The 26932-nt window shown below is 40.2% G+C and overlaps 1 protein-coding gene across 2 annotated transcripts; it reads right to left on the minus strand.

The window, feature by feature from the left end:
* Positions 1-317: 317 nt before the first annotated feature.
* Positions 318-25884, minus strand: erbb2 (erb-b2 receptor tyrosine kinase 2). Of its 2 annotated transcripts, none has more exons than XM_053340858.1 (27): positions 25459-25884; positions 16951-17102; positions 16666-16846; positions 16398-16538; positions 16163-16228; positions 15932-16047; positions 15410-15551; positions 14971-15099; positions 14082-14223; positions 13249-13322; positions 13035-13125; positions 12066-12268; positions 11463-11592; positions 10423-10513; positions 9365-9519; positions 9202-9249; positions 8883-9021; positions 8347-8469; positions 8128-8226; positions 7858-8043; positions 7539-7694; positions 7357-7432; positions 6308-6454; positions 5019-5116; positions 4668-4859; positions 3639-4026; positions 318-3554 (listed from the first exon to the last, which is right to left on the minus strand). In XM_053340858.1, the coding sequence occupies exons 1-27, from the start codon at positions 25529-25531 to the stop codon at positions 3187-3189; spliced, it is 3906 nt and encodes a 1301-aa protein (XP_053196833.1). In that variant the 5' UTR covers positions 25532-25884; the 3' UTR covers positions 318-3186. The 2 variants fall into 2 exon arrangements, with proteins under 2 accessions (XP_053196833.1, XP_053196832.1); XM_053340857.1 differs by having other exon boundaries at positions 3639-4029.
* Positions 25885-26932: the final 1048 nt, after the last annotated feature.

Here is a 26932-nt window from a genome sequence, read left to right on the forward strand (position 1 = left end):
TTACACAAAAAAAGACACCACAGTGTAAACACCAGTACATTAATAGTGATTGTATTTACAGGTGTACGTCACATTCTTTAAAAAGGGAGAGGGAACATCTGTGAGCTGTGCTATAACATAGTACATTGTTATGATCTTGGAAAAACCTATCTCAGGCAGCGGTGACGTCCATGTTTGAAGTTACACACTGACTTGTCAAATCAAAAGTTTCCTGCACCTTATGTGATAGTTTAAAACTCAACTTTTGGAAATTTAGAGGGATGAATGGCATCTATAGGTGCTGTCGCAAAGTCAAAGGGCGGGGGGGGGGGGGGGGGGGGGGGGTCATTTAAAAATCATAATCAATGCAAAAAAAGCGTTTTGGTCAATCTTAAAAGCATAGATTCACATTTCAACTGTCTTAAAACACTAATCAGCTGTATATATGAACATTGATAAAATGAATATCTTTGCTGGCTGTTATCAGTCCTCCCGTTCAGACTGACCAGAATAGCTGTTCTTTCAATGTAAGTGATGACGAAAAAACCCATCACCCATCGGTTGTGCAAAAACATATTTAGAAGTTTATCAGAAGCTAATATGAAGCTTTTGCTGTTCAAATTAATAAAACCAAGAGGTTAAGTTACCAACAACTCCAAATTTCTCTGGATTTGTTAATATCCTCTCAATGCCACTCACAGAAAAGACACTGCCCAGGGATAAACAATTTTGTATTGAAAACATACTAACTTGGAACAATTCCATTTAATTTGAAAAATGTGGCCGACTATGGCTGCACGTTAGCTTCAGATGAACTTGAGGACTGTGGATTTTATCTCCCATGGCTTATAATTAAAACATTTCTGGAGAGGATCTTCTAATGGTCAGTATGAACAGGAGAAATGATTATAGCCCAAAAAAGCAGTTGCACTGTTCATATGAGCGCCTGACTGTAGTTTTAATACAGACTTGAAAAATGTGAACCTGTCCTTTAAAGCTGCTCGTCTCTTAAAAAGTTGACGTGGAGCTATGAGGTATTCACCTGACAGCAACAATACATATGAAGGGTTCATTCCAAAACACTTAAATCCACTTTATATATAAAAATATTACAAAACTGTTATGTTACTCTTATCACTCAAAAAATATATTTAATTCTGAACAATGTTAGTATATAATGGCAGAAGGTATTACAATATGTTTTGATTAAAAAAAACATATTACTAGTATGTAAGAAATTATTATATGAAATCAGGTATCATTTTTAAAGATGTAATTGTGGAACAAAACTCTTCAAACTTTTCTTTAAACCCGTATGAGAACATCAAGATGAAAAGATCATTTCCCACACACTTCAGTGTAAAACTGACAAAATGATGGGGGGGCTTGTACACATTTTCAAAATAACTCTCACCCTTGCCACTCTTCCCTGGGCACATTTAAGTTGTGGAGTGGAGAATCACTGAGAAATTATCTGTCTCAGAGAGGTTCATGTTTAAAACATTTTTAACGTTTATCTTACTCAGTAGTAGCTGCATGACAAGTTGCAGTTTTAGTATGCAACAGGAGAGAAGGGAAAAAATCACCAAATATCCTGTTTCAAGCCTTAAAAATGTTCCTCACTACGAGCCTCAAACACTGACCCACATTCTGCAGCAGAGTCCCAAAAATCTTTTTCCCTTTTCAATGCTGCGAAAACATCAGTTGCTGGTCGAGCGAGTTGGGAGAGTGCTGACTTTTCAACAAGAACATGGGGGTCAGACAATGGCTCCATTGACGCTGTTTGACCTCCCCCAGCCCAACACCAGTTAACATGAAAAAAAGAGAGAGAAAATCACTCTTCAAAAAAATGCTGTTGATCATTAACTGGGATGCCAGTGGGTTCTCAGTGAGTGGAATTTGAGCCATGCATTGATTATCCAAACCGAGCACAGCAGTGTTTGCATCATCATAAATCACATTCAGCTCCAGTGTCTAGTGCGTTGCTCACTTTTACACAAAAATACAAACAGCAAACCTGCTTTTTGTTCCATAAAGGGTTACAAGTACATGTATATACACATGCAAATTCTTCACTTTTCTTGGAATATATTCACGAATAGCTTGTAGTGCTTTCTTGCACAACGTCCACTGAAACCAAAAGGCTAATTGTGATAACACAAGCCTGATGGGAAATATGCAGTATCCTAACATGCAGTGCATTGTGCATAATTTAAATGCAAATACTCATCTTTGAAAAATAATACATTCCTGAAAACTTAACTTAATTACCAGTACAGAGTTTATGAGATTTGCATCCTAAAAAAAGTCTGCTGCTACCTCATACCTCATCTGTTGTACCACAAAGTAGCTGCAGCCACCAACGACACTAACAACCACATACATCAGTGCAGCACAATGCCTCTGTCTTCTACATACAGGATGCCTTTCTTTCAGGGAGCACGTCTACTGGCCAGATGGGCTGCAGGGCCTCCTCTGGCCAAAACAAAATGGCTTTTGAGTGTATTGAAGACCCCCATCAGGTCAGGAGAAAGTGACCAGAATACTAAACATCGTCTTCAATGCATATTATGGCTCACTTTGTCAAAGTACTTTATGTTTTTCTGTTTAGCTGGGCTGACTAGCATATCAGGATGCACCGGAGAAGTGAAGGAATTATAAAAAATGCTTCACATGTAGTAGAAACAACACCAACATTTTTTTTTTAAAAACCTTGAAAGAAAATGAACATTTAAAAAAAAAGAAAAATCAGCATTCATTGATCCAGTCAAATGTTGGATTCTGAGATTAAAAACTTCCCCAGTTCTCCTTCGAGTACCATGATGGGTTTTGACAGATTTGAACTCCTTTGCTTATCAAGTACTGAATTATTTACAGTGGCTGAGTCTTTTTTTTGGCACCGATACCAGTCACATAGAGAGCACAGATTGCTCAGAGAGGACAGGAATATAGATTATGCCGTGGACACCAGATTAATGCTACACTGTGCTGAGTCATGTTGTGTCACTGATTTGGTGATTTCTGCTGTGCACCCTCAACTGTTTTTTTTCTATTTGAGCACTTCTCTTCTCTCCAGAGAAGTATCAGTTCCTTATGTGCACAATTTTCCCAAATTCAAACAAGCCTAAGCTCATTTCTGCCATTCTCACTCTGAGAACACAACCTGCGACTCCACTTAAGTTCCTCACATCACTTCCATTCCCCATCTCAAGTATATCCACTCCAGGTGTCCGCTAGTCCCAGATACTCTGGATTCTCTGCCGTAGAGGTCACAAACCCGTTCACTTGCCTGGGCATTCCTTCGTCTTGCTCCAGTTGCCCAGGGCCATCAACCGCTGCAGCCCCCGCTACAGCATTGGCTTTAGCCACAAGATCCAGGTAGTATGGGTTGTCAAAGGCTGGCGAGGTGGATGCCCTGGAGTTCATGGGGACCAAGTAGCCTGGGTTCTCCACACTGTGACCAGAGCTCAGGCCATTGGGAAGACGTCGCTCCACTTTGGCGCCTTTACGAGGCAGCGTGCTGGGCCGCTCAGGGATCCCTGGCCTGAGATCTTGGACTTCCTGGTTGACGTACTCTGGAGGAAGGAAGAAACCAAATTTAATATTATAAACTTCTATCTGTTTTAGAGAGCCTACAAAAGAAGGAATCTCCTGCTCACCTGGCAAGGCATGATTATGATTATACCCGTGACTTCGTCTGGGCAGTGAGTGATGAAAGTGATGAGGATGAACCCCATTTGGCCCGTCTGTCTCCAGGTCGTCCTGGCTGTCGTTGGGGTAGGTGGGGTCTTTGCAGTAACGTCCGGGGCTAGACGGGGGCAGCCCGTGTTCCTCTGGAGGCCCATCCAGGAAGACAGAGTCAGACTGGCCACTGGCGGAGGGACTGCGAGCTAGTGTGGGGTACTGGGGAGTCCACATGCCATTGGAGGTGCTGCCTCCTAATGGTAAGGTGGGGTACTGGCTGCGGCCAAGAGTGCTCAGGGAGGAGTACATGCTGCGAGGTCCACCGACAATGGAGGGCTCAACATCTAAGCTCTGATCTCTACTCTGCTGGAGAGAAAGGAGACATAAATAATGAATGAAAAACAGACAAGAAGGTGAATCCAGACACTCAAAAGTTCCCAGGACTCCAGGGCTAATATACAATCAACAAGTTAAAGTAAGTGCACATTTTCTATCCTGGACAATCATAAATTGTTCTTGCAAATGAAACTACAGCTAGCAAATTTAATTTCTAGAATTGTGTCTCACTGAAATTTCACATAGCTTAATTACATCGTCCATGACAACTACCGGTATATTGCCTAAAATTTATACAGCATTAAAAGTGATGAAATTAGGATGCATCATCTGATGATGGTGAATGTCTAATTAATTCATTCATTTTTGACTTATTTTAGTCTGGAGCAAAGTGATGGCCTGCCATCCCTAAAAATATATGCTTGGAAAGTGTGTACAGATTATTTCACAGCACTTAATGCTGGTAGGTTAATGATGCCTAAACACAAAGTTCAATCTAATAACCAAGTTATGACATTACAGAACAATATCTATTGCTTGGACAATGGTAGGCTTTTCAGAAAAAATCAGTAGTAATAAAAAGGCAAGAACACATACCAATCACACATATTTCAGTTCCTAGGTATAGGACATGATAAGAAAAATGTTCAAAAACATATTGTCCTGACCCTGTATGATTGGTGTCTGGATGGCCCGTTAGCTTGAGCCCCGTCTCCCGGAGTCCTGGGGAAGAGGTTTGGTTGTGGCACCAGATACTCCTCAGCATCCAGCAGTTCTCTCATATTGTTCCCCTCCTCCTCCAGAAGCATCCGGAAGAACTGGCTGTCCACTGGACTGGACATGCTCATCTGCTCATCATTCTGCAAACCGTGAAGGAGAAACAAGGCTTCAGTGGAATATGATGACATAATGTTGACGTATAAGATTTTTTTTTCACATGAACGTTTTAGACAAACATATGTGCACTGTATGCTATAATGTATAAGAGAATTATATCAGAGTGGAGGCTTTACACATACCTGAATAACTACGTAGCGAGGTGGATCTCTAGCCATGGCAGTAAAATCATTCACAAGATCTTTGAACCTTGGTCTGCTATCTGGGTCAATCATCCAACCTGCCATTCAAACAGAAAGTCAAGAACTCTATAAATCATCTTGTACCACTTGGTAACTGTTTAATGAGGAATACACTACCGGTCAAAAGTTTTAGAACATCCCAATTTTTCCAGTTTTTTATTGAAAAATTGTTTTCAAGCTTACCATCTTGGTCTTTTTTCCTAAGGTAGTTCTGGCATAGCTTGGACTTATGTTTTGGGTCATTATCTTACTGTAGGATGAACCCCTGACCAACTACGTGTATATCAGAAAGTACTCCATAGCGGCAGAATGCTGTGGTAGCTGACCCTGGATCCAGAAAAACAGCCCTAAACCATCATGCTTCCTCCTTCATATGTGACACTAAATGTCACACACTGAGGAACCATCCTTTCGCCTACTTGGCGGCATACAAAACTCCTGCGTGATGAACAGAATATTTTAAATTTTGATTCATCAGTCCATAACACTTTCTTCCAGTCTTCAGTAGTCCATTGGTGGTGTTTCATGGCCCAGGCAAGCCTCTTCTTCTTATTCTGACGTCTTAGCAACAGCTTTCTTGCTGCGACTCAACCTGTCAAACCTGCAACTCCAAGTCTTCTCTTCACAGTTGAAACTGAGACTTGCTTACTACGACCACTATGAAGCTGTTGTCCTGTGAGCCGCAAGCTGTTGACTCTCAGAAACTTGTCTTCTGTTGTGGCTTTGAGTCTGCCAGACCTCTTCCTTTCAGAGTTTCCCCCAGTTTCTGAATGCTTTTTGATGGTGAAGGAAACTGTACTCACTGACACCTTGACTTTCTTCGCAATTTCTATGTAGGAAAGACCTACATTTTTAAGTGTTTTTGTATAATTTTCAGTTTTGGGTAACCTTATCTTTAGTTTTTTACCTCTGGTAGTTCACCACTTACCTTTGTACCATTTCAAGCTATTCATTGGACTTGAACTGCTTGAATTTCAATAAAACACTGGAAACATTGGGGTGTTGTAAAACTTTTGACCGGTAGTGTAGATAATAGTGAAATACATCCAAGCTATTTCAGAAATCCTGACTTTTTTGATTGAACTTCAGATATACAGTACACTACACTTTAAATAAAGTCCTTGTTCATATAAAGTTTGCGTTTTTACCATCCCATTGAATTAGCTAATTGTTTAAAATACATGCAGTATGTAAAATTCAAATGTGCAGTAATAACTATTACCACTGACATTTGACCATAATCATGTAGACATCGATGGTGCAGATGAGGGGCTGCGGCAGCCGTTCTCCTCCCTCCAAAACATCTGGGATTTCCCTCGCTGGGATCATGTCGTAGGGTTTAGCACCAAACGTCATCAGCTCCCACACCGTCACCCCTGAGAGGGAAATGCACCGTTACAACAGCACAACATTTAATCTAAAGTAAGAAATCTACTAAAATCTTCTTCTTCTTCAACAGATTTGCAGAAGTTTGGAACCACTTTCATGGCCGATGCATTTATTGATTACTTTTGAAACTGAAACTACTTTACTGAAGCATACAGATTTGTATTAGAAAGCAGAATTTAGATTTGCAAAAAACAAACAAGCAAAAAGAACAATGCACAAGTTACAAAATTAAATATTATTGGATATATTAAAATCCAGATATCTCTATCATAACAAATATGATTCTGAAAAAACACATAAATCTCTTATTAGCATCATGCTACATCATAAAAATGTATTTAACGATCTAGCTTCTAAACATGCCTCTTCATTTATTTAACATTATCTATATCTATCTATAAATGACAGGAACGTCTGTCTGTCTGTTATTTGCATATCTCTCAACCGTTCATCCGATTGATATCAAACGTGACAGGTGTTTTGCTACGGGAACGAGTAAGTGCAGTGCCAAGTTTGACGTTGTTTGGATAGGGAATGTAAAAGATATATACATATATCGGTAAAAGAAGCACACATTTGCTGTTGCCGCTCTAGCCGCTGGCCACTCCCCCTCTCACACAGCACACTGAGTACAGCGCAGGACCAGAGTTAGAGAGGGTATAAGGCAGCGGTGCTTTGGTGGCTAAAATGGGAAATACACTTCAGACCCTCAAAAAAATGGATGCTTGCACGCTCCAGATTCCGGGAGATTGAATCTCATTTGCAGGCATCAAGGAGCCGCTATTAATGTGTGGGAGAGTTTGAATGTCTGACTTTGTAGTAAAAACACACGCAAAAACAGATTTTGCACGGGCACTGCACTAGTATTGTTAATGTTAGTGACACTGACCGTAGCTCCAAACGTCACTCTGATGAGTGAACTTTCTGTGCAGAATTGACTCCAGAGCCATCCATTTAATAGGTACCTAGAAACACAGATTAATAAATTAATAATTAATAAAAACAATTAATTATTAAAAAAAAAAAAAAATCAGAAAAGCAGGTGCTCCTACAATCACAGCGCTACTGTACCTTCCCTCCATCTGCATGATATTCAGTCTCATCTATATCGAGCAAGCGGGCCAGACCAAAGTCAGTGATCTTTACGTGATTTGGGTTCTTCACCAAAACATTGCGGGCAGCCAAATCTCTGTGGACCAGCCGGACCTCCTCTAGATAGCTCATCCCCTACACCAACACACACGCACATATCCATCACACACAGATCCACCAATGTACAAACTGATACCACATCAAAGTTGAAAGGAAAAAATACAGTATCAGAGAGGGAAATCAACAGTAACATTCAGACAAATATGTTTCACATGATATTTGTGTCCTGTTTATGTACCTTTGCAATCTGGACACACCAGTTGAGGAGGAACTGGGAGCCGATGCGGTCCTTGTTCTCCCTGACATAGTCGAGGAGGCAGCCGTACGGCATCAGCTGAGTAACCAGCTGCACTGTGGAGGTCAGACAAATCCCCAGCAGACGACACACATAGGGGCTGGCCACCCCCGCCATCACATAGGCCTCCTAGGAAAGAAAGATGTTGCAGGTTAAAAATTGTATTTACCTGTATTGTTAAGATCCATGTGTGTGTATCATGCTTCTACTTACATCAAGGATTTCTTTATTGGCTTTTGGTGAGGTGTTCTCTCTTAAAACCTTAATGGCCACTGGTATCTTCACATTTTCCCCATCAGGAGCCCACACTCCCTGAAACAGTGATCAAAAGCATTCAAAAACTCACCAGAGATCTAAATATAAATATGAAATAACAACATATGCTTCAGTTTTGGTGTTTTCTTGTTTTTTTTAAAAGACTGGCTCACATACCTTGTAAACAGTACCAAAAGCCCCTGCACCCAGCACCCTGAGCTTTTTCAGTTCGGTCTCTTTGAGGATACGCATTTGGGCCTGATTGGGTGAGGCTCCACTGGGTGTTAGAGGCTCCACAAGCTGCACATATGAAGAAAGAAAAAGATTGTTTGATTGTTGCTCACAGGTGTTATGCTTACATCCATTTTTGCTCACATTTGTTCTTGTTTATGTCTGCTACTGTCAAGCTGTTCTGTAACTGTTTGTTTGTCGCTTTGTTGTTGTTTGCCTTGCTTTTACTGTGAGCTGCTTATGTCACTGTGTTTTATACTTATTTTAACTAACTTGTCTTATAATGTTTTAAAGCGGTTTCTTGATTTTTAGGCTGCCAACTCACACCTGGCCTTTGGGCTAATTCTGGCATAATTACAGATATGTTTATTAATATACTATCCCTGACAAATAAACACATTTAAAAAAAAATCCTTCATTACTTAACTTCTGACCCAAGTATAACTTAAGTAGCGCAACATCAATATTTGCTCGGTGCCCACCTCGTGCTCCTGCAGGATCCTCCTCATGGTCTCCTTCCTCTTCAGCTTCTTCTGTCTCCTCAGGTAGAAGACCAGCAGAGCCAGCAGGATGAAGAAGAGCACTACACCACCCACTGCAGCCGCGATAGTTGTAACCGGTCTAAACAGAGACACCATTGCTTTACCGTGATAGAAAAGACTGTTATGATGTGAGAAACCCAACTAGGCCGAATTTCAGTTCCAGTTTAATTGGGTCAAAATTGGACCAAAATTATTTGCAAACAAAACAAGTTGCACGTACAGACACCTTTATAGTGTCTGAACAGTAAGAGGATCTCACCCAGTCTTGGTATGAATGGGGCAGCCTCTCTCATCCATCTGAGTGCAGCTGAAACAGAAACAGAGACACTTTGGTGTGAAATAATTCTCACTGTGTGTACAGAGTGTGCTTAGATGTGTGCGTGCGTGTGTGTGTGTGTGTGTGTGTGTGTGTGTCCACTTACGACAGTGTGCAGTTGGTGTTGCAAGGCAGACAGTGCCCTGTAGCATTGCTGTACTTCCACACAGTATGCTGATCCTCCTTCACACCACTTGGACAATGATCCACACAAGACTCACCGTCCTGGAAGTTCTGACACTCTGTGCACTGGTTGGGTCCCTGGAGACAGACAGAAGGCAAGATTAGACATATTCACACAGGTACAACATGGTGAATGTAAAATCTTTTGATTACTTTGGGGCAATTTTGAATTTTGAATTTATTTATTATTTTACAGTTCAGAACAGGACATTAGTGTCACACACTGTGGCTACATGTGTGTACTTTTTTATTCAGATGATGACGTTTCAGTCCTCTGGCCTTCATCATGATTGCTGATCTTGAAGAAGGACCCTTGGTGTGCTATATCATTGTTACAGTTAAAACAGGAAGAAAACCTGATGAAAGAGTAAGTAAAATTTAAATGTAAATACCCCTGCTGCAATTGATCCTGGGATACTGTGCTAAGATATTTGTGTGATTTTTCTTTCTCAGATTGTTTCATTTGAGGCATTTTTATAAATGATATCCTTTTATGAGGGTAGTGAGCCCCAGGTTGGGAAACACTGCCCTAGACTTAGACTGATAAATATATACTGAATTTATGAATCATGTTTCAATCTATATTAAATAAATAAAATAAATCTACAGAGTAATTATTATTATCATTTAGGGCTCAAACTAATAGGTCTATACGTTTGTTGATTAATTGAGTTATTACTGCTTGTTTTGTCACACCAAAGGTTCAAACCCAAAAAGTAATCAAACTGCAAATACATAAAATTGCAGATAAATTGTTTAATTGTACTTTTTAAAATTTGATAAATCATTTTGTTATACTGTTTAAATTTAATGTATCAATTATTGTAGAGTTTTTGTTCTCAAGTCAAATAAATTACATAATTATTTAATTAATTAATTAAGATTTCTGCTTTCCAAGGACTCAAGTTGCATCCTGAAACTTTTTTGAATGAAACCCACTACGTAATCCCACTCAGCACTGTATGCTCAGAAACATCTTACCGCGCCATGACAGGAGGCAGAGCCATTGAGAGGCCGACACTCTCCGTGACAGGCGACACACAATGATCCATCTTTGTATTCACGCACAGACCTGTAACACAAGCACAGAGGGAATGTCACATAACATCCCATAACATAGTCTGGCATTTGTTGGGTGCTTTTATCTGAAGCACCTGACAGAGTCATAAGGACATACATTTTTAGAAAGGGGGGCCCGAGCTGCAAATAACCACCAACACTGATACTGTCAGGCTTTACCTGCTGAGTGGCAGGATCACATGTTCTCTGACTCAAGGAGGGCAAACCAATACATATACAGTACTATGTATTAAATATTCTGTAACTTTCAGTGTAATTGTACTTTGTTATGAGTTATGAGTGTTTTTCTAAAAATGTGTAGTCTAATGTATGATTCTAAGCAATGTGCACATTATAATGTACATGCATAATAACACCTATATAATGTTCAGTCACTGTTATGCTTTTTTGTGGTATGACTTCATCTGTAATTTCTTACTTCCTTGAACTGTAAATCAACTACAGATCAGCCGAAAGATAATAATAAAATAAACATGCACAGATAGCGATTAGTTCACCATTTCTGGAGATTACAAATTAATAACTTCAAAATGGATCTCTATGGAGTATTTGTTTCTATTACAATATCTTGTAATAATTACGTCACTGTTCAGTCCAGTTACTGTGCAAAGACCAGGTCGAGTCCTGTGTGTTATCAACTCTATTTGCTTTGTTCATGATCTTTATTTGCTTAAGGGCACAATTTAAGTTAAAAGCTTTCAGATTGATTTACTGTTACTGCTTTGGCATTTGGTATTGACTGTCGATCCAGTCAACCCCACATACATCCACCAGTTCACGTTTTACTTCAGGCAGATACAAGACTTTTGCTTATTTTGCTTTATTTACTTGTTTGGAGATTACCACTTCCAGTATACAGTATTATTTGGAATATTATCATTTGACTTTTTATTAGTTTTGTGCAGCCACTCCTAAACAAACATGCACACAAACGTTCTTACCCCTGATAGATGTCACACTGGTCTACACACTCAGTGCCTCGTTGGAAAGCCTTGCAGGACACACACTGGCTCGGCCCTGGGCCCCAACATCCCCCGTCACACAGCGGATGGCAAACACGGCCTTCTGTCTCTGAAAACACATGCAGAGACAGAAGCAGCAGAGCATGATGAGGCTTCTTCTCATTAGATATCAGGCCGCACTATCACTGTTTTATGAGCTTGTATTCCGCTGTATTACACATGTGGGAGGTAAAACTGCAACATTTCCTTCTGTTGCTCAATGAGAAATGTTTGAATATCACAAAAATGTACACAGAAACTCTTAAAAGGGACTGTGCAAACAAGCTGCCATTTTGTCATCAATTTAAAAATGATAACATGCAATAACAAGCATGAATTGTTTTAACTGCATTACAACATAGTTTCTGCACCGTCCTTGCAGTTGCATTTCTGTTGGAACAATAAGCTCAATCTTGTATCTGGGCGAGATATTTTATCCAGATAAAGATAGCTTCCTAGTGACAAGTCCTCGATCAAAGTGCAACCACAATAACATCAACACGCCTTGGCATCGCTCTGTGTAAAAGACATATGTTCACCTACCACAGACTTTGGCGTCTTGGTTGTGGTTGACGATGTAGTGAGGTCCCTGGGTGGGATGGAGGAGACTCCCCCAGGGCAGGGAATTGGTGTAGCACAACTGGGAATTATTGTGGAACAGAACTAAACCTCCACTGACACTGCGTAGTGAACGCAACCCAAGAGACTGGATGTGTAAGTTCTGAATGGCCAGTGAAAACACACCCCTAAACAAAGAGAAAGACTACATGTGAGCAAGTGTGATAATAAGGTATCAACATGTTTCAGTTTAAGAGCAGAAGAGAAAGAATAATGGGGGAAAAATGGAACAATGACAGGGATTGTTCAGTTGAAAGATTTTGAAAAAAAACCTGATGATCAACAATGATGAAAAAGAAACTGAAAAGAAAGTAAAACTGAGTCATGATTGAAGGAAAAACATTGTACATAAAAAGTAGCTGAAAACGATTCACAGGGAGACTTAAGTATTCATGAGAACAACAGCCCATAAAGTCAGACTGTATTGTAAAATAGTAAAACACTGCCAGACAAGCAGATCTCACACTTGTCACTATGACCTATTGACCTATTGAGCATGCTGCACTAGTTTACCGTCACTCTTATTGTTATCTTAGCTGGCATGTGCTGCAGGTTAATGTAGCTGTGCTGGCTAATAATTTGCATTTATAACCCTGAAAGTGAACAAACTGTCTCAACTGAACCAGAGACATACAGTCAAGTAAAAAAGCAGTGTACAAACAAGCACATAATGTAGGTGGACGGACATCAACACAGTGACATGTTGTGAGGCACCAGGCATAAAGAAACTAATACTGTACATTAACTTTAACTATGAGATAACATTTTGTAATATTTTTTTTTTGCATTTCATATAATACTGGACATGAAGGCAGCTAAAATCAGTACAATGATTGAGTGGTTTCAGTTTTGAAACCAGGACAAAATATTATAATGATTATGTGACAGTCTTACTTGTAGAGCATCCTGCCTCTGATCACCTTCAGGTTCTCAAACACACTTAAGTTAGCCCAGTTCTCTGGCCAGGCATCAATGTACAAATAACCTGCAAAAGCAAAACCAGACAAATATGCAACAACACTAACAAAAGAGCAATAACATGCTCTATATTCAAGACTTACTGAGAATTTAAAGCTTAAAAAGGGGTTCAACAAACTGTGTTCAGTACCTGTAATCTCTTCCAGGTTCTTGAAGGCACTCAGCTGCTCGAAAGTCAGGCCTGAAGTGTTTGTCACATGGTCCCTGAATGAACAGGACATTAGATTACACATTTTATATGCAAAAAAAAAAAAAACAATATAGAAATTAAACTATGTATATTTCATATCTTGTACGATCTATATTCACTGATGCATGTTATCTCAGGTGTGTGTTTACCTTTCCCTAAACAAAAAGAAAATATTCACTCTCATTGTGAATAGTTGGCACACACGGAAGATAATCTGTTCTTGACAACTCAGATATGAGATCTCAGATAGGTGTGACGTTGGTCGATCTAAAAACCTTTTACAACACCTCCACAGAGCAACTGGTGACTCTGCAGGCTATTTGATGTATTGTATATGTTATTGCTGAAATTATGTATTCACTTCAATTAGATTTCCTTAAAACATGAAAGCCTCATTTTGTGTCTCCCTCCCTGACATAGTTGTCACTGTAAAAATGAAAAATGCCTACGACAACAAATCCAAGTTTGGGTTTGAAGTACATTGGAGTACAGTAATCTGTTTGGCATGGGTGGTGACCTTCTGCTTAACTCGCACAAATAATCTTCAAACGCTGCTGCAAACTTAAATATTTGAAGGGATCCTGAAAAGATCCTGAAAACGCCACCAAGGCTTAAGTGTCCCACGGGTGGGACATTGTCACTTAATAGGTTCAACCTCAACTGAGTTAATTACTTAATTTATTTAGGGTTAGGTTTTTATAAAAATGCATGCATTTTTGTGCGCTAAGAATTTACATAATTTCTACAGTATATTTGGCATTTTTATATCTTACCTCTCAAAACTCTGGGGAAGGAAGGCCAGACTGCCAAAAATCTTTTTACAAGTGTTGAAATGTTCCACATTAGAGGAGGTTACCATGGTGACAGCATGGTTGTCCATGACACCAAGGTTGTCCATACCAAGACCATAACACACTGCAGAAAAATAATAGATTTTAACTAGTTTATCATAAATCCAGAGATGATTAAATTTATTATATTTATTTACTAAACATGTTCAATATAACAACAGGTAGGGGAGGATCAACAGCATCCCAAATAAACAAACATGTCATCAGCATAGAATGAAACACAGTATGGTGTATTGTGTATAACAGTAAATGTACGACGTGGTTGACAAATTGCTAATGTTTCGAGAGCTAGAGCGAAAAGGAATGCTGAGAGAGGGCAGCCCTGCCCAGTGCCTCCAGCAATATTGATATGTGGAGGATATAACTTACCTGTAAAAACTATTCTTGTTTATGTAATAGAGAAACAATAGCTGTATTTGTGTTTGTTGTGAATGCACTTTTTAAAATGTCTGTGTTGACTTAAATGAAAACTCTGGGGTTAGGCAATCATAATAGACAGTCTCAGTAGCATAATTTGTGTTTATGTGAATTTTTGGGGTCTGCGTCTAGTCTAGACCCTCTGAGATCTGAAGGGGGAAAAAATCAATGATACAGATTGGCAATTAATTAATTATCCTAGTTATCTAAATTTACCAATCTTGACTCATGAGACAAGCCCCAGAAGCTACAAGAAAAACAACGTACTGCAGAAACAGGTTGGTTTACTTTGCACTATTGTCAGTATGCAATACATCAGAACATCAGTACACGCAGTGCAAGTCACCTGTGGAGCAGCACCATGTCACACAAATACACGAAAACAAACCCCCACCTTTGGGACAGTCTCCTTCACACTTTTCACATTTCTGCATTTCATTCCCATCAGGATTGGTGGTGATAACTTCCTGGTTGGCTTTAGGACAAACCAAAGTGCAGGCCACATCCATAGCTAGGTAGTTATCTAAAGACAGGGAGACAAAGTGTTCAAAGGGCAACTTTGCAGCAGTAAAAAAAAAGAAAATGAAATGGTTATGAGGAAATGGGAAGCTGGTAGCCTAAAATCTTAGAGAAGCAGGTGTGTGTATGTAGCATTGCCAGGTTTTGAATCACTGCGGTTTATGTGGAAATCATTACAAGGAAACCAACAAAATAATCTTATCTCCTCCACCCTCTGCATCTACCATCATACCCTCTGCATCTACCATCATAAAGCAAGGCACAGCTGAGCACTGTGTTACTGCCTTCTTAGGTTTATTAAAATAAGTTCTCACAAGGACATGTTTTGACGCAGGTGGCTCCAAAGCTGAACTTCTTGTTTGGGTTGGGTTTGGTCTGAAAGGTGACGGGGTCGTAAATAGTGGGTGGGGGACAGTTGTCCTTACACACACCACTGTCGTTGAAGTGACGACATGCCTGGAGAGGAGGAAGGAGGAAAAGTATTACTGCATAAATGATAGAACTGCCAGGCACCATAACAAGATTGCACAGAAGGTACAGAGAGAAAACAAAAACAAAGTGAGCGTGTGTATGTCTTTCTATCTTTTCTATCTTTTGAGAGAGTCAGTTTAAAACCAGTGCTGTGAGGAGATTTCTATGCTGTGAAGACATTTTGACTGGTCCTCACAACTGCAAAGGGTAATTTGAGGATTAAGATTTGGTTTTAAGGTTATGGTTAGAATTGGGTTTTGGGTTGTGTGTGTGTGTGTGTGTGTGTGTGTGTGTGTGTGTGTGTGTGTGTGTGTGTGTGTGTGTGTGTGTGTGTGTGCATGTGTGTGTATGTGTGTGTCATTTACCAGACAGTCTGAGTCTTTGGGTCCTGTGCATCCTGCAGCACACTGCATATGACAGCAGTCATTGGGCAGGATGCCCTTACACCGCTGACAGCCAGACGCACAGTTAGTACGGGTCACTTTGAACAAAAATGAAAAAAGTTTTATTTTATGCTTCACTTCACAGCCTCTGGACTTTTCCCATAAAAAAACAAATATTGTCACTGTCATACTGTACACATGATGTCAACTCACAAATTTGGCAGTCTTGTGCAGTTTCACCCCAGCAGCCGTTCTTACATGTAGGGGAACAACTCGGACCTGTAGAAGAAAAAAATCTGACTGTTTCAACACATTATGTCAATTTGCATTTGTATCTATGAACACTAAACTATCCTTTTCATACACATGCTGATGTGCTTTTGCTTGCCGTTATGTTAGAAATATGCCTCTGAGATGTTGAATATTTAAAAGTCAATCAGGTGCTCACAGTTAGAGGCCCGAGCCTGCAGTTGGTACTTCCCAGCGTGGATGTTCTGCTCATCCAAGGTGTCCTTCCACATTATGTTATTGGGTTCTGGGAAGCACAGCTGGGGGTTCCCCCAGATATACACCCCACCCAACAGGATCTCTGCAGGGGAGACAATACATAAGAGGAGCATGAACTTACTGTAACAGTGGATATCAAATGAAAGGAGAGCATAATTCTTGTTCAGGCCATACTGGGTTTGGGTATTAACGCTCTGCTGTTTTCTGACCTGTGAGGCTACGAAGCCGAAGCGTACTGAGTCCCTGTCCATTCAGAGTATTATCCAGCACAGCCAGGGCATAGCTGGAGTTGTACAGCTGGCTGCCTCGGATGATCCGAAGGTTGTCCAAAGGCAGCAAACTCACTGAAACATGGGCTACAAGAACATAGCCCTGCACTTCCACAATCCCCTGTAAGCAGGAGCAAAACAGAAAACCACCCTGATGAACTCTTTTGTTTTTACTCATTTCCCTCTCGTTCATTTTTCATTTGTATACCTGTTTTCAGTGTATACCTGTAGGAAGGAGAGGTCAGGCTGTCCGTGAAGGTGTGTAATCTCCAGGTTGCCATGGACGACCTGGCAGCCGGTGTAGAGTAGCCGCAGGGTCTCAGAGTGGTTTTCGAGGCTAGAGGGCAGGGCTAGCTTCATGTCTGTACCCAGGCACACTGCAACATACAGAAAAACACATGAACATGACTTCATGCTGCACTTCATTCTTTATTTGATTACTTTAAAGAACTTGAAACCTTTCTTATCTTACTGAATAGTCACTGCTGTATTTCTGTGGCAGTATGGCAAAATGTTCTCAAAGTTACCTGGAGCATGAGGTATTTAGTATTATCGTGCAGCATCTGAACAATCTAGTTTAGATAATATTACAATTCATATAAAACAATTAACTGATATAAAATCTTTAAAAAACATTTTTTTACAGTTTATCTAACACCAGACATAACTTTAAACATCACATTCATGTAAAAGTGCTGTTAGTTGATCAACAGAAAAGTCATCACTAACAACTTTGATAATTGATTATTGAATTAATTTATTAAGCAAAAGTGTCAAACATTTACTGACTTTACTTTCTAAAATGTGATGATTTGGTGCTTTTACCAATGTTATATCATTAGAAATGGAACATCTTTGGGTTTGGGACTGATGGCCAGACACAAGAAGGAATTTACGATGGATCCTTTTTTTTTCTTACATTTTATGAATTGCTACATTTATTTACTTTAAGTTACAGGCCCACAATCTTTTGTAAGATATTCAAAGTCCAAATGACTGTAAGGATTTAGACTTATACATATTTTGACGGTGTCAGTGTTTATGAGCGGCCTTGAATGCATACTTTGAAATACAAACCGCATGCACCGCCTCCGTCTGTCTCTTAATGTGTATGATATATTTTCCACTGGTCACAGAGAGCAGAGATTCCCCACAGCGGGTCATACTGCATTACAATTCATGGCAGGGGGGACTCGCAGACACATAGCTCCCATGCTTTAGCAGGCAGTCACACAGTGGACAGTCCCTCCTTCTGAGGTTATAAATGACTTCCTCTGGCTTCCTTCCAACAGCCCTTCAATAGTCAACCCACTTTTCCTGATTGAGCCCCCCATGCTATCTCCGTCCCTCCTTTTGGAGACATGGCTGGATGGACTCCGATGCATCATCGGGGGGACAGGAGGAGGGTGATTTTCATGATAGACTGGGGCTCATCAAGGTTCAGGAGATACTGTATGTGCTAAAGTTGTGTTCTTATCAAGTATGTGCATCTGCCACGTGTAAAGTCCCTTGGTGATGGTTGGGTGCTCAGAACTTGACTCATATTACAGCTGCTGCAGCTCACCAAACACAGCAACAAAGTATTGGGTCATAAAGAGTAAATAAAGTCTCCATTAAAAATCTGACAGTAGGCTACTGTTGCTCTCAATGCAGCAAATGGGTCTATGATTAATAGTGTGGCTGCCGAAAATACACATCCAGTCGTTGCAGCTTGTGTCAGATATCAAATCAAATGCCTAATCACTGCCTCCTTCAATGATGTCATCATGGAAAATAGCTTTACACGTCGAGCCAAAAGGGGAGTCATGCTTTTTATTGTCCAGAATTTAAAATCCTTTTTTAATAAGACAGAATATCCAAACAGAAAGACAGTCTGTGACACACAAACAACACAGAGAGCTCCAGCTCTGGGGATTAGGTAAATGTGCCGTAACAGAAAGCACAACAGAGCAGATTTTCCATTTCTAAAAAGTGTGTGTAAAGCCAGTTCTCAGCTTCCTCTCCTTTTATTCCTTCATTGTTTGCTCTCCAAAAAGTCTCTCAGCAACGCCTGTGTGTGTATGTGGGGCCTTGTAAGGAGCTACCCACTTTTCCATCTCCATGGCTTGAAATATTCTCTCACAATTTTGTTCTTTTATCCCTTCCTTTGCTCTATCCGTGCACTGTCATGTTACTAGCCATGCCTTCCTTATCTAATTTTAGTGTCTTTAGTCATTTTCATTGTCTGAAAATTCCCCCTTTGTATCCCCATTCATTTCTTCCTGTCAGTTCCTCTCAGTGTCCACTGGCCGTTGCCGACCTCTTTTTGGACTCTGGAAAGTGTCATTTCAAAGGAATGTGTGTCTTTGCATATCTTGAAGATGACACACTTGCATGTATTTCATCAGCGGGTGGGGGAACCAAGAGAGACCAGGCTGCAGTTCAGTGCCATATTCCGAGACACGTCAGTGACCTGTGACCCTCCAAGTCACACAATGATGCCAGTGCCTGACAGGTCACCCCAACACACACACACACACACTAACACACACACACACACACACACACACACACACACTAATGCCACTGCCACAGACACACACACACGGGGTCGAACGTGTTCATGCTGGCTGGGAAATGGCTGCTGCACAGAGTTATCATGGCAACTAGTCTTTGGAAACTTCCACCTGTCAGGTGGTTTTGTGGTAAGATCCTTCTGAGTCCAGTGAGATGTTCGACTTTAGACGTGCATGCTTTTAACACACTTCTGTTCATTTCAGTCAGTGTCAGTGTGCACTTCCTTGCATGCTGAACAAGCAACCATTAATTGTGATCACAAAACACACGGCAGGTTTAATCCATCAAAGGAACTTGATACAACTTGATTCGATTTATTGCTGTGCGATATGGACAAAATTTTATATCCCGATAACGATATATGTCCCGATATATATTTCCACTGGGTTGTCCGCCAAGCTCTCCGCCTCTGCCATGTGGTTTACATCTATGCTCCCATAGACATATACAGATAGACGCCACATTGACTGTGGAGAGGCGTGCCTAAAACGCCGCCATCTTGGCACAGGGCTAGCAGAGGCAGTACTGCAAGTATATCTATGGAGGTAAGAGGTACTCCACAATCTCAAAGTAGAATTGTTCACTGAAATCCCGACCGATTTCCAAACGGTTTGACTTGTTAAAAACGAGTCTGTCTATCTGTCTGTCTGTCTGACATTTGTAACAAACAATCCGTGTGAATATATGTTGACAATTGAGCAATTTTATTTATCTATTCATTTATTTTTATTACAATTGAGCGATGTATGATCACTTTTTAATAGTGCAAACACGTCATTCCTCTACAGACGTAATGCGCTGCAGGAGCGATTGGCCCTGTACCAAGATGGCCGCCGTGTAGGCACGTCGCTCCAATTGGCAGCAGCAGTCAACGTGGCGTCTACGTATATATGTCTATGTATGCTCCCCTAGCAGTGCTGTAAACAAGTCTTTGCAGGTGACGTCAAAATGATACCGCAAAGTAGTAGTAGCGTTGCTGCAGTTACATTAGCCTTCATTCATTATTCATACAACATGATACATTTGGATTATCCAACGTTCATTTCTACGTTGAGTTGTACTTTACACTGCGTACCTAAACCACAACCATAGTAACGTTAACGGTGTTAGCCACAAACAGAGCTAACCCAGTAACCCACACGTTAAAATGATGATATAAACGATAGAGGATTATATCGTATGGATCTGATGCATCATGAAGGTATCAGTATGCTCCAACCAAAGTGTTTGTTGGAGGATTTGATTTATCTGACATCAGAATTGGTGGAGGCTGCGTGTGAGAACTTTGGCTGCTCGAAATAACCAACTTCATACAACATGTTGTGGCAAAGTGAAAAGTTGTCTGTCAGACATGCTTACATTACAATACAGGTAACACAGTGCATTTTTTTTTGACAATCTATACTGGAAGGCATTCTTAGTGACAGAAATACAAATGGAGAGAAGTACAAACCATGATTACTCACCTCCACATACCTGACCAACTGTTGCGTTAAATGGGTGTGTTTGTTGCATTGTTGCTTACAACCCACCCCCACCACCAATTCAGGTGTTGAAAAGGTGTGGGGACAGGATTTCAATTGCTGTTCAGTCTTCTGTAACTTTACAAAACGGACAATCTGGCAATCTTGCCTGCTTCATCTGGTGATTGGCCAGGTGTGTGAGGAAGTAAGCAGTGTTTAAACAGCTCATTCAAACATTAAATTCTTTACACAACTTTTTCTGTCACTTTTTGTAAACGACTGAGTTCAGCCCTATGAATGCTATATAATGGCTGGCTTTTCATTCTTTTGATAGGAGCGTGACCGTTTGGAACAGCTATCAACACTTTTCCTATATATTATTATATATTTCCCATCAGCCGAAGCCTCATATTAACTAACCTTAACCCTCGGATAACTGCCAAATATATAGATTGAGGATTTCTTACCCCCATCATTTACATTAAAAGCACATCTTTATTGATTGGTATGGACAGGAGGAATGATTACAGCAAAGAAAAAAAACTCCTGAACTCCTCGAAACACCTGACTGTAGTTTTAAGACAGACTTCAAAAATAAATTGTGAACCTATCCTTTAATCTGTTTCCTGCAAGGAAGGATTTGACAAATCTAATCTGACTGTGTCTTGAACCATTGTACCACTGCCTGAAAACTGAAAGCCAGCTTGAAGCCACACCTGTGTGTGGCAGCACGCCAGTTAACACAGGGAGTGTGCGTGTGTGTTTACTAGAGTGTGTACATTACGTGACATAAACACGATGGCATCAACGCTACCAGCAGGAGAGTGAGTCTGAATCGAGGTGGAAAAGCTTGCAGGGTGAAGTGCCAGAACAGTCAACATGATCATCTGGACTCGATTCTCCAGATGAGCTCAACACAAACAGAACGAGCTGAACCAGCAGGACTTTCTCTGACTGTCTATTAGCTCTAAGATTTAACATTCAAGATTCAAAACTATTTCATGTGTCCGAGGGGCAATTTGCTTTACAGGCAGAAGTCCAACACAAATACATACAAATAAACCAGATCCATGTCTTCTACATTGTTACCAAGAATCATGGGAAAAATAAAGAAACATGTCAGTCCTGCTTCCAGTGTCATGCTAATCCCAGCGACGTGTCTTGCATAAACTTCAAATTTCTCCCAACCTCCCTGAACACATTCTTTCTTCCCCTTCACCCTACAACCAAGGAAGAAAAAACAGGTATTGCTCAACAGACAAGCAGAACAGGATCTGTTATGTACTGGAGCTAGAGACATGTACTCCTCGCTCATGCCCTCTGTCATCCACACACTACAATCACAAACATACTACTGCGTCAGAAAACCGGCTACATACTTTCTTAGATGTTTACTACAGAAAAACCACCAACAGCTGTTTTCAAATGCAGATCTGACTTCAAAAAGGGAAGACTGTATATGCAAAGTGCAGACAAAGAACAGATTCATATTTTAAACATACTGAAACTAAAACTGGATTAAGGACTATGACATGATGGGAAATACTGGGAAAAGAATATAAATCTGTCTTCTGATACCAAGTATTAATGGGATTAACTGATTAATCATCAATCAGAACCCAAAGATGTTTCACTGACTATCACGTATGACAAAAAAGCTGCAAAAGATCACATTTGAGAAGCTACTAACAACCAATATCAAGCTTTTTTTTCTTGACAAATGACTGAAATGATAAACTGATTGTCAAAACAGTTGTCCCTTCATTTTCTTTTAACGAACCGCTGCAGCTCTGATATCATGGTGCAGAAATCATCGGGGGGGGGGGGGGGGGGGGGATCTGACTGTGTTATTGTTCTGTAGAGTTAACTTGGATGACCAAATTTGGTTTTGCAACCCATCAAATAGAGAATAATATCATTACAGTGATGGACCATAAACAATAAATACTGATATACTGCCCATAGCTTGGTTGGACAACATCACCTATCACAGAATTAATAAGAAAGTTTTTTTTTTTATCAGTTGACTTATTATCTGCTATATATATGCATATGTAGATTAACTGATGTTAACTGTACTGAAAGGTTATTTTCAAATAATTTGTCCAAATTTGTCTAAGATTTAACTTTATGTAGCTCTCATGTGTTTCATTAAACATGGGAAACTTTGAATGGCAAAATATTTCATCAAGATGTAATACTACTGGACAAATATAGAAAATAGTACTGAAGTTACATTTCTATCTCCTTTTTAGGGTACTTTTTAAACCATCAATGCCTTATTTTTGGAAAACTACAGCAGAGAGGTGACAGGAAAGGAGGGAAGAGACATGACATGCAACAAAAGTCTCCTGCCAAACTCAAACCAAAGATGCTGCCAACCAAAGACCAATAATAACCAACGAAAAAAATATAGATGTTGAGTAAAAGATTGGTAAATGCAGAAGGTGTGTGTTGAAAATCAATTGCAATCATCAAACATTTTTTATGACATAATAGTTCATTCCTAAGAAGGTTGCTGAAAGATTCATGTTTAAACTGTGGCTTCATTGTGTGGATTCATCTCACTATAAATGCAAGCTGAAGGTGTGTAACTCAAAACCAAGAAAAGCACACCAGAAGGTGTCGAAAGTTGCCTCCGAGGCTGGTAATGAAGCCCAGCGATGGCCGTCTTCCTCAGCTCAGGGTGAGTTAGATCACTAACACGCAGTCTAGACCAGTGAGTCACGGCTGGCTGAGTTAACCTGCCACTGAGGCCAATTCAGTAGAACTTAATCACTTCCCAGTGAGTTTCGCTCAATGGGTGCACTGGAGTGTGACAAGGACATGAACCCTGTGGATACTGAGGCTACTGAACAGGGGCAGGTTGCTGAAGAAGTTTGGTTTTGAAAGGATTTCTTCCCACCACTAAAAGGAAAAAACCCTAACACAGCTGCAATTGCAACCACTGACCTTTGGAGTCATGTTGGCCACAGGACGTGTGTGTGTGTGTGTGTGTGTGTGTGTGTGTGTGTGTGTGAGAGAGAGGACAGAAATACTGACGACTTCATAACTGAAAGTAAACAAAATTCAGATTTGGCCTATTGTGCATCATGGGTTGCTAACCCCAGGGGCTACGAGCCAATCACAGCGCTCACAGTGAGCAGATGCTACAGAGATCGACACTGTGCAGTAAAGTGCACCAACCTGTTCCCACCAACAATGTGGTTTTATGGAAGCCACCTCATCTGCGACCATCGGCTTTGTTAGGGAGCATGTGTAGTAGTGCTGCTGCTGGTTGTGCCAGCAACAGCTAATAAAACAGAGGAGCTTCACCACAGAGTTTAATACTACTTAATAAATCCTATAGTAAAGTTTAGCTATAATGATTATTAGTTCTTTATGTATTATTTCTATTCAGAGATTTAACCCACAAGTACAAAATATATTTCATGTTATTACTCTGTTTAAAAAGTCATGCACTGACCTACTTCCTCTGCAGGATTTTGTTTTTCAACAAGTGAATGTCAATAAAAACTGCCACATGCACGTCAATAAAGACTGTATTATAAAAGGAATTCTCAGAGTTACTAACATCAATATTTTTACCATTAAGCTCGAAGCTATTAAAAAGCTGACCGGGCTAAAGTTGAATATAAGGTTGCAACTAACTTATTTTCATGATAAATTATTAAACTAAAGCTCATGAAATGTCAGAAAAGAGTAAGAATTTATCTACAGCCGAAAGTAACTTAACTTGAATTTGCTTTTTTCCCCTTTTATATTCATATGGTCTGAGAGTCTTGAGTTATTTGAACAATTACTCAATCAATCATTTTTTCTTCTTTTTTTAAATAACATAAAGTGATTAAATGTGTGGTTAAAATGGTTTAATCGAATCAAATGATTAATCGACTAATGGCTGCAGGTCTAAATCATTTCAGCTCTGATAAATTGAAGAAAAGATTAAGTCATGAGACTCCAAATATGAGGGCATTATAAAATGCTCCTTTATAATAAAAAACAAACAAACAAACAAAAACAGGCAGAAATAGTATTTGTGAGACTATCTTGTAAATGTGGTGTTCTTGTTTGCTCTTTCAGTTTAGCTCTTGTTTTACTGGCATGCACTCAAGCACCAAGTGTGACAAGTGGCCCTCTATCAGACAATGTCCTCTTTGGAGCCAGAAGTGAATAATTGACATCGTCATGATCCTTGGCACACAATGTACGGCCTGTTATTGTTGTTGGTTTGTTTTTGTTTACGGCCAGAGCAAACCAGCCTTGCGCGCAAGTCACTAAGTCACCTCCTGTTTGTCCACCAACAGCAAAGCAGGTTTCTCACATTTCTTTACCTGCTACACTGCTATTGATGCCGGTGTTTATATGTGCAACAAAACCTGCCAAAAGTTGCAATGAGTGAGTTTCGTCCAAACAGTAAATCTCGTTTGAAGCTGAGCTACTTTGTGACAGGTGGGATTTTTTTTCCTCCTAATCAGCGCTTCATAAATCCCGCGAGCCACAACTGCGACTGGCTGCAGGGAGAGGGTTGCAGACTCACGGAGGAATGTGCTCTCCTCGGCAGAGATATAAACCTCTTTGTGCCGAGTTGAACCTCGAATATTTACTGGAATATATCCTAAACGCTATATGCTATCATTCTAAACAGGCCCAGTGTCTATTTTAGTGACAGCCAGGCCATTAAAAAACGGTAAAGGCTGCGAAAGTTACCCACCTTCTCTTCCCAAGGCGGCCGTCACTCCGAGCAGCACGGCCCCGACAAACAGCAAACTTCTCGCCGCCTCCATCTGCTGCGACCGAGCGTCTCTAGTCCATATTAAAGTTAGATGTTTTTACTGTTCCCACTGAGGGAAATGCTGCGTTCACACTTCCTCCCGTCCCTTGGTAAGGTTTTTCCCTTCTCTTCTTTTTTTTTTTTTATTTGGCACGTTTGGAGTCCCTGCTCGTTTCCCAATCTCTGTGACTTCCTCCCTGGAGTTAAGTGCCTGTTGGTAGTAAAGCGTGACTGCGCGCAAGAGTAGAGGCGCGCTCCCGTGGAGGCCTGAGCGGGGAGTGGCAGGTTGAGTCAGCCCGCCCTCACTTCAAAATCACTGTCAGGGGCAGCAGTGACTTAAGGCAAGGTAGCTAACTGCCTGGGACCCCCAACTAAAAGGGCCCCAAACAGCAATAGACTCATTATGATGTTTAGATAAGAAAAATATTGGATTATGTTACTATTCTACCTCATTATACCTCGAAATAACTCATAGAAGGCTGCCAAAACACTTACAAAACCTGCATAGCCAACATTTACTTAAGAGGAAAACATACTGCTACATTTTCATGACAGATAAATGTTACATTGCATATTCAGATTTTACACACAACACATAGACATAGAACCAGACTCAAGTAGTCCATGATAGTATGCCTAGTTTGTTCTGTTGGTGCGTAAACACAATTTTAAAAAGAGGTGAACATTATGTAAGCATGGGACAGACTTCAACACAACCTTTTGACATTTTTGACATTTTTCTACCATCACCTCGGGCATCTTGGTGCCTTTTTAAATGGGACATTTTTACCACATTTTACTGTTTTAACTCAAACCATGATCTTTCCCTAACCTGAACCAAGTGTTTTTTGTGCCCAAACCTAACAATTTTAACCCAAACCATGAGAAAGATTGGTATATCACCTGCAAGCAAAAACAGTGAAAAGTTTAACTGCTAGACACAAGATGTCTCCATTTGTTTCTTTAAAAATCAACTAATCATTGCAGCATGTCCACTGTTGAAACTCAGATTTTTATTGAACACAGAGAAACCTGTGCAGCAGATGAATGTGAAAACAGCTCTCCAATGTCAAACTCTGCACATACATCATTCTGCACAGTGAAGCTCAAACTTCCAACTGAGGAGGACTTATGTTATATCTAAATGTTATAAGATGATCACATGTATGTATATAAAATGTTAACTACAGGTGTCTATAGTAGTCTATAGTGATGTAAAAAGTACTACATTTCCCTCTGAAATCCTAGTGGAGTAGAATTATTAGAAGTATTATAAAATAGAAATATTTAAGTTAATCAGTAGTAGCCTACCTCAAATTTAAGTGTTTCAGTAAATGCACTTAGTTACATTCAAGGTACTCAGATCCTTTACTTCATTAAAAGTGCCAATACAACAATGTAAACAATAAATCCA

This window comes from Scomber japonicus, chromosome 20 (assembly GCF_027409825.1).
Source record: "Scomber japonicus isolate fScoJap1 chromosome 20, fScoJap1.pri, whole genome shotgun sequence".
Classification (NCBI taxonomy): Eukaryota; Metazoa; Chordata; class Actinopteri; order Scombriformes; family Scombridae; genus Scomber; species Scomber japonicus.

Bases quoted from the DNA above. Each gene is read 5' to 3' on its own strand.
- erbb2 (XM_053340857.1), bottom strand. From the start codon at position 25,531: ATGGAGGCGGCGAGAAGTTTGCTGTTTGTCGGGGCCGTGCTGCTCGGA. The intron at 13,323-14,081 runs GTAAGATATAAA...CTGTTCATTCAG, and splicing joins CTTCCCCAGAGTTTTGAGAG to GGACCATGTGACAAACACTT. The intron at 8,044-8,127 runs GTAAGTAGAAGC...TTTCTTTCCTAG, and splicing joins CCAATAAAGAAATCCTTGAT to GAGGCCTATGTGATGGCGGG.